The 8,085-nt window shown below is 45.1% G+C and overlaps 1 protein-coding gene across 2 annotated transcripts in view; it reads right to left on the bottom strand.

Annotated features, from left to right (window-relative positions):
- The window catches only part of gli2a (GLI family zinc finger 2a), a 141,078-nt gene that overhangs the window by 29,300 nt on the left and 103,693 nt on the right, over window positions 1–8,085 (bottom strand). For both annotated transcript variants that reach the window (XM_047370959.1, XM_047370958.1), the window contains 2 exons: window positions 2,891–3,092; window positions 2,364–2,556 (listed from right to left, as the gene is read on the bottom strand). In XM_047370959.1, the coding sequence (XP_047226915.1) occupies window positions 2,364–2,556; window positions 2,891–3,092 (395 nt within the window). The remainder of the gene's footprint in view (window positions 1–2,363; window positions 2,557–2,890; window positions 3,093–8,085) is intronic.

Consider the following 8,085-nt stretch of genomic DNA (forward strand, 5'->3'; position numbering starts at 1 on the left):
GTAAAAGTGCTGGAAAAACATGTAGTCCTGATCTGGAGTCATTTTATATAATCTGTAAACCGTTTTATTCACCGAGAGAGTTTTCCTCGTTTATAATAATTGGTTCATATTTTCCACCTCATGGCTGCACTTCTGCTGCTGAAAAACATCTCGCTGAGCTGATTACAGACCTGGAGAAAAATACACGGACTCTTTCATCATAATACTGGGAGATTTTAACAGAGCAAACCTCTCAAATGAACTCCCCAAACACAGACAGCATATTAAGTGTCCCACCAGAGACAAAAACACACTGGACCATTGTTACACAGCTTTAAAGGACTCATATCATGCTGTTACCAGGGCTGCTCTGGGTTTTTCAGATCATTATCTAATCCACCTCATCCCAACCTACAGACAGAGACTAAGAGCTTCCAAACCCAAGGTTCACACTGTTAAGAAGTGGACTGAGGAATCAAAGCAGATGCTACAGGCCTGCTTTGAATGCACATACTGGACTGTTTTTGAAACTTCAGCCACTGACTTAAACCAACTAACTGATGTGGTGACATCATACATCAGTTTCTGTGAGGACATGTGTGTGCAGACCAAGACCTTCTGCACCTTTGGGAACAACAAGCCATGGTTTACTCCACACCTCAGGAATCTGCGCAGGGAAAAGGAAGAAGCTCACAGCAGTGGAGATTGGGCGCGGTACAGGCAGGCCAGGAACAAACTAACAAAGGAGATCAAAGCAGCTAAGAGAAGCTACAGTGAGAAGCTGAAGAACATCCTTTCTACTGGTGACACTTCAGCTGTATGGACTGGTCTGAGAAACCTGACTGCCTATAGGAGCCTCTCCACCCATCCTGAACAGAGTCGTCTCCTGGCCAACCGTCTGAATGGCTTCTACTGCAGACATAACAAGAAGCCATTCACACCTCAAATCATCTCCTCCACATCCCATTCAGGAACAAATTCCTCCCATAAAGCAACCAACCCCCTACCTTCAGATCCTCTGCCTGCACTAAAGATCTCCGAGGAAGATGTAAACAGGCTCTTTCAGCGCATGAAAACAAAGAAAGCTGGAGGACCTGATAACATCTCCCCATCATGTCTGAAAGCCTGTGCAAATCAACTCGCTCCGATCTTCACAAGGATCTTCAACAAGTCACTGGAGAAATGTGAGGTCCCCTCCTGCCTCAAACGATCCACCATCATCCTGGTTCCCAAGAAACCCACCATCCTAGGATTAAATGACTACAGGCCTGTAGTCCTGACGTCTGTGGTCATGAAATCCTTTGAGCGGCTGGTGTTGAAGCACCTGAAAGACATCACAGGCCCCCTGCTGGACCCCCTGCAGTTTGCTTACTGAGCAAACAGGTCGGCAGATGATGCTGTTAACTTAGGTCTACACTTCATCCTGCAACACCTCGACCACCCAGGGACGTACGCCAGAATCCTGTTTCTAGACTTCAGCTCAGCCTTCAACACCATCATACCAGACATCCACCACCAGAAGCTCGCCCAGCTCAACGTCCCAGCCTCCACCTGTCAGTGGATCAACAGCTTCCTGACGGACCGACAGCAGCAGATGAGACTGAGGAGCATCTTCTCCTGATCCAGATCAATAAGTACTGGTGCCCCCCAGGGGTGTGTTCTATCCCCACTCCTCTTCTCTCTGTACACAAATGATTGCACCTCAGTGGACTCGTCCGTGAAACTCCTGAAGTTTGCAGATGACACCACAGTCATTGGACTGATCCAGGACGGTGATGAGTCTGCATACAGACAGGAGGTGGATTGGCTGATACACTGGTGTTGTCAGAACTACCTGGAACTCAACCCACTCAAGACTGTGGAAATGGTGGTGGACGTTCGGAGAATATATTTAAAAACCCAGAGAGCAAGGTGTACCATAGTCAAATTCCTTGTTTTTATGTACGAACTTGGCAATAAAGTTGATTCTGATTCAGATTTTTGGTTCCTAAATTATCCACCCACATGGATGGGACCAACACCTCTTGCCTTATTGCACCTCATCCTGTTGCCATGGAAACATTGGTTAGATGAGTGTTTACGTTGAAACAAGTCAGAACTTGACAAAATGATATATTAGTTCAACTAGTAAAAAAAACCTACAAAAAATAATTATTGAATAAATATCAGAAAGGTTCTCAGGCCCATGTTATGACTCTACATCCCCACTAAGGGACAAGCCCCACACTTTGAGAATTACTGGTTTGCAGGAACAATGGATTGAAAAGTCACCCCTGAAATCTTTTCGTATCTTCATGGCTCACGGCTTTTAGGTGTCAAGTCAAAGTGAACTGTGACTAATATTCAAGTGTAAAAATCATGATTGCAGATGCTCCTGGTCCTACCTGGTTCACCTCTGAGTTCAAGTTGTGTGAAGACATGGACGAAGCAGTGACGGCGTGCTGGCGTGCAGAGAAGGAGGACGTCGATGGCTGAAGGAGAGGAGGTGTGTGGCCAAAGGCGTTCAAGGGTCTCTGTTGGGACAACAGCTGCTGGTAGGTCACGGGGTTGATAGGATGGGGGAAGCTGAATGTTGGGCTGCATGGCAACAGGGACACAAAGTTATCTAACAGAACATTCAGATTGAGACGATTGAAATGACGGTTAGGGTTAAAAATTTGCTAAGATGAATTTATACAGAAAGGTTGTGGTTGTCCAACAGTAGTCACAAGGACCAGCCAAAAACAACTTTTAAAGATCTTCAGAAACCTGGTGAACTACAGACTAAGACAACTTTAAAAACTTAAAGGAAGTCTGGCTCCTGGGAAGGGAAATCTAAAGAAACTAGGAACTGATGGTGACTTTTGGACAGTATTTGCATTCCTATAACTCTGTGTGTCTCTCTGTTTATTGAGCTTGTTAAGACCCACACCTGATTCCTCCAACTGAAAGGTGCCCATAGGAGCTGCTGGCGGCTGAACTGGAGCGAGAATTATTGATGTAGGCCACCAGAGAATTAGGTGATGTGCGGATCATGGTCTGTAGGTCAATGCTGGCATCTGACAGAGGCGAGATGGACAGCGCCCTCTTCCTGTTGAGCCGGGGTGTCAACCTTGGGCTGGAGAATCGGGATACTGAATGGGGACAAAACAGACACACAAAGACATGATGGTGACTTCATTATGAGTCATAATGAGATGATGCAGTCTGGACTAGAATATGACGTTCCCTCATTAACAGGCCTTTCATGTTAGAATCCCTTAATTTTCTACAATCATATTTCCAGACTTCTTCATCCATCTGTGAAATAAACTGCAAAACCTTAATATGTTTTAATGGCAGATATGTCTACAGTGGTCCAATTATAAATGTGGAACCTGCAAAAACCAAAGACTGTAACAAAGAGATGAATGGATGGATGAATGGATGGATGGATGGATGGATGGATGGATGATGGATGGATGACAGATTGATGAATGATGGATGGATGGATGGATGAGGATGGAGGTGGACTGGCAGTACTTGTGAACAACAGATGATGTAATCCAGGACATGTAACTGTGAAGTGTCATCTCTGCAGTCCAGATATTGAACTGTTGGCAGTAAGTTTTTGTCCATATTATTTACCCAGAGAGTTCACCAGTGTTATTTTGGCAACAGTTTACGTTCCACCTTCCACTGTTGCCAACACTGCATGTGATGCCATCAGCTCAGTTGTTGCTAAGCTACAGACACAAAACCCCAATGCTTTTGTGGCAATTTCTGGTGATTTTAACCATGCTTCACTCTTTGCTACACTTCCAACGTTTCAACAGTTTGTCAGCTGCTCTACCAGAGAAAACAAAACATTGGATTTGTTTTATGCAAATGTCAAGGACTCATACATCTCTACAGCAAGATCTCATCTAGGCAAATCAGATCACAATCTAGTTTTTCTCTGCTCGAAATATAAGCCCCTTGTTCACAGGCAACCTGTAATAAAGAGGACTGTGAGAAAATGGTCACAGGAATCTGAAGAAGCTCTGCAAGGTTGCTTTGAGGCTACAGACTGGGACGCACTGTGCCAGCCACACGAAGAGGACATCAATGCCATGACTGAGTGTGTAACCGACTATATAAACTTCTGTGTGGAGACCACCATCCCCACCAGAACCGTGAGATGCTTCCCCAATAACAAACCTTGGATCACCAGTGACCTGAAGGACCTGCTTAACAAGAAAAAAAGAGCCTTCAGAGAGGGAGACAGAGAATTATTGAGGAGTTTACAGAAGCAACTTAAAGTCAAGATAAGAGACAGCAAGGAGGTGTACAAGAAGAAGCTGGAGAGCAAGCTCCAGCAAAACAATATCAGAAATGTGTGGACTGGGATGAAGAAGATCACAGGCTTCAAGCAGAAGGATGATCAGACCGATGGAGTTCTGGACAGAGCCAATGAACTGAACACATTCTTCAATAGGTTCAGTTCAGAAACAAGCTCAGCATCCTCCTCTCCTGCTCACAGCCAAACAGACATCTCATCCTCCTTTGACTGACAGGACCCACAGCTGTCCAGTAACACCTCAAATTTTTTATCTTCCACCTCAGCCCTAGAACCTTCTGCTTCTACATGTTTGCCTTCAACCATATCAGAAGATGCTGATGCTCCCTTTGCTTCACCCTTCCTCCTGTGTGTCTCAAGAAGTCAGGTGAAGAGACAACTGGAGAGACTGAATAGGAATAAGGCTGCAGGTCCAGATCATGTCAGCCCTAGAGTCCTGAAGGTCTGTGCAGAGCAGCTCTGTGGGATTCTGTAGCACTTCTTCAACCTTGGCCTGGCCCAGAAGAAGGTTCCGGTGTTGTGGAAGACCTCCTGTCTTGTTCCAGTACCAAAGAAAACTCACCCATCAGTCCTCAATGACTATAGACCTGTTGCCCTGACATCTCACATCATGAAGGTCCTAGAGAGACTCCTGTTGGCCCACCTGAGTAAGCAAACAGTAAACCATCAGGACCCCCTTCAGTTTGCTTATCGCTGTGGAGTTGGAGTTGAAGATGCCATCATACACCTGCTTCAACAAACCCACTGTCATCTGGACAAAGCCAGCAGCACTGTGAGGATCATGTTCTTTGATTTCTCCAGTGCATTTAATACAATCCAACCTGTTTTTCTTTGTCAGAAACTCCAGAAGACTCAGGTGGAGGCCTCAACAATCTCCTGGATCAAAGACTACCTGACAAACAGACCACAGTTTGTGAGACTGAAGGGTTGTGAGTCTAACCAGGTAGTCAGCAGCACAGGAGCACCACAGGGGACTGTACTCTCACCATTCCTTTTCACTCTGTACACCTCAGACTTCCAGTACAAGACAGACTCCTGTCATCTGCAGAAATACTCAGATGATTCTGCAGTTGTTGGTGGATCAGAGATGGACAAGAAGCTGAGTACAGGATGGTGGTGGACCACTTTGTGGCATGGTGTGGAAACAATCATCTCATTTTGAATGTGACTAAAACAAAGGAGATGATTGTAGATTTTAAGAGAAACAGGAATAAGTCAAAAACTATTTCTATCATGGGAGAAGAAGTGGAGGTGGTGGAGGAGTATAAATACCTCGGTGTTCACCTGGACAACAGACTAGAGTGGAGATGCAACTGTGAAGCCATCTACAAGAAGGGACAGAGCAGACTGTACTTCTTGAGGAAGCTTAGGTCCTTTGGTGTTTGCAGCAAGATGCTGCATATCTTCTATAAGTCTGTTGTGGAAAGTGTGATCTCTTCTGCCATCATCTGCTGGGGAAGCAGCATCAGAACCAGGGACTTACAAAAGCTCAACAAGCTGATAAAGAAGGCTGGTTCTGTTCTAAGGACTCCTCTAGAACCTCTGGAGATCATTGTACAAAGAAGGATTTTTCATAAAATGAAGAACATTATGGAGAACCCTGAGCATCCTCTTCATCAGACTGTCCTACAACAACAGAGTGTCTTCAGTCAGAGGCTTCTTCAGATCTGCTGTAAGACGGAGCGCTACAGGAGATCCTTCCTGCCCACAGCCATCAGCATCTACAACTTCTCTTTGAAGAAACCTTCATAATATGAGCTACAACAACATTTAATTTCCCTTTGGGATTAATAAAGTATTTTTGAATTGAATTGAATGATGGATGTATGGATTGATGGATGATGGATTGAGGGATGATGGATGGATGGATGGATGACGGATTGATGGATGGATGGATGACGGATTGATGGATGGATTGATGACGGATTGATGGATGATGGAATGAGGGATGATGGATGGATGACGGATTGATGGATGGATTGATGACGGATTGATGGATGATGGATTGAGGGATGATGGATGGATGGATGACGGATTGATGGATGGATGGATGACGGATTGATGATGGTGGATGGATGGATGATGGATTTATGGATGGATGACGGATTGATGGATGATGGATTGATGACGGATGGATGGATGATGGATTGATGGATGGATGACGGATGGATGGATGATGGATGGATGATGGATGGATGGACGATGGATTGATGGATGGATGATGGATGGATGGATGGATGGATGGATGACGGATGGAAGCACAAATATTTTTCCCTAATCCGTTTTTCTTTCCCAGACTAACTTATCCAGATATAGGAAAAGGAACCTTGGATCAGAACCTGTGCCAGTCTCCAGTAAAACCAGCAGTTCTTGTGGAAATGTGGTGAAAGAAAAGTTCAGTCTTGAGCCTTGGAGCAGAGGTCACAGCCAGGCTAAACTCCAGTCTATCTCACACATCTCTCCCCTGTTAAACATTCGTAGCTCTTATGCATAATGAGTCATTGTCAGTAATTACTGTGATAGCAATCTCTCTCAGTACTTGAACAAGTTTAATGGAGGCAATTTATACAAATTGATTTGAGAATAACATTAAAAAAGAACAAAGGTAGGTTTCAGGGCCATCCAGAAACCCTATTTCTTGCAAAAATCCTAAAAACATTAGACTTAACTACTTTATTATAGACTATTTAGTTTCTAAACCAGCAGAATAACGATTATTTTTATTTAATGTTGAGATACTTTACTACAAATGTCCAGAGAAAACGCACAGTTTGGAGGTGCAGCAGGATGCCTAGCTAGGCTGTTTTGTGATGAAATTGGACATGATCAGAGGCGCGAGACGCAGGAAACTCTTTACAGGCCCATCACAGCTCACCTTTTTACCTGACACTCACCAAAACACTCACCCGTGTCAGCTGCACTGCTGGCAGTAAGGTACCAATCCTGCAGCATTTGCTGGTGGAGCTCACAGCACCTCCAGCTAAATTGATCCAGGCACCAGTGCAATCACAGTGGCAGACCTACAACCGTAAAGCTGCAACATGTGGAGGTGGCGAGTCATAACCTGCGGACATATGCACTCATTTATAAGGACAACCAGGAACGTCTGATTGGAGACAACGGAGGTTGGGGGCCATCAGGGGAGGAGAGAGAAAAAATCTATACTGGCGTGAATGAAAGTTGGCAAAAATAATAAGACATTCCCAGGAACGTGTTTCGTTCCAGATAAGAATAAATGTTTCGTATTTTCTTAATCGTGGAGACGGGCGGGGCACAGTTAAGGACCGAGGTTCTGTATGTAACTCCATACTGCCTGTGAACATTCGCGATTTATTTTTACAGTAGACGGGCTTCTTGTCCTCCCAACAGATTTAAAAGAAGATGTGTGCATTAATAGACTCCCTCATGAAGCAGGAAACAGGCCTCATGACTAGGTGGCCTGGTAGGCTGGCGCCTCCCTCACCCCTCTGGGCATGGTGCTCAAACACTGCCCTGCACCTCCATCTTCAAACCATCTTCAGATCTCTACACCACAGCTCCAGCAACAAAGCGTTCTATAGCTAAGACGTGGGTGATCAGGTTTGGTTTGAAAGATTTATTCCAATTGGCAAATTGAATCAAACCTGGCCTGAATTCCCCCAGCATGACTCTCACCACTCTGAGAGGGACTGTGTTATATGTGGAGGTCATAATTAAAAGGGTGAGCATGTTCTGGCACAGAGTGAGAAAACAGATGTTGCACAGGCCGAGGCGGCGCAGCTGTGTGCGTGCACGCTGCGTTGCTATGTGGGGCCGAGTCATGGCTGGTT

Source organism: Girardinichthys multiradiatus, chromosome 7 (genome assembly GCF_021462225.1).
Source record: "Girardinichthys multiradiatus isolate DD_20200921_A chromosome 7, DD_fGirMul_XY1, whole genome shotgun sequence".
In the NCBI taxonomy this organism is placed as follows: Eukaryota; Metazoa; Chordata; class Actinopteri; order Cyprinodontiformes; family Goodeidae; genus Girardinichthys; species Girardinichthys multiradiatus.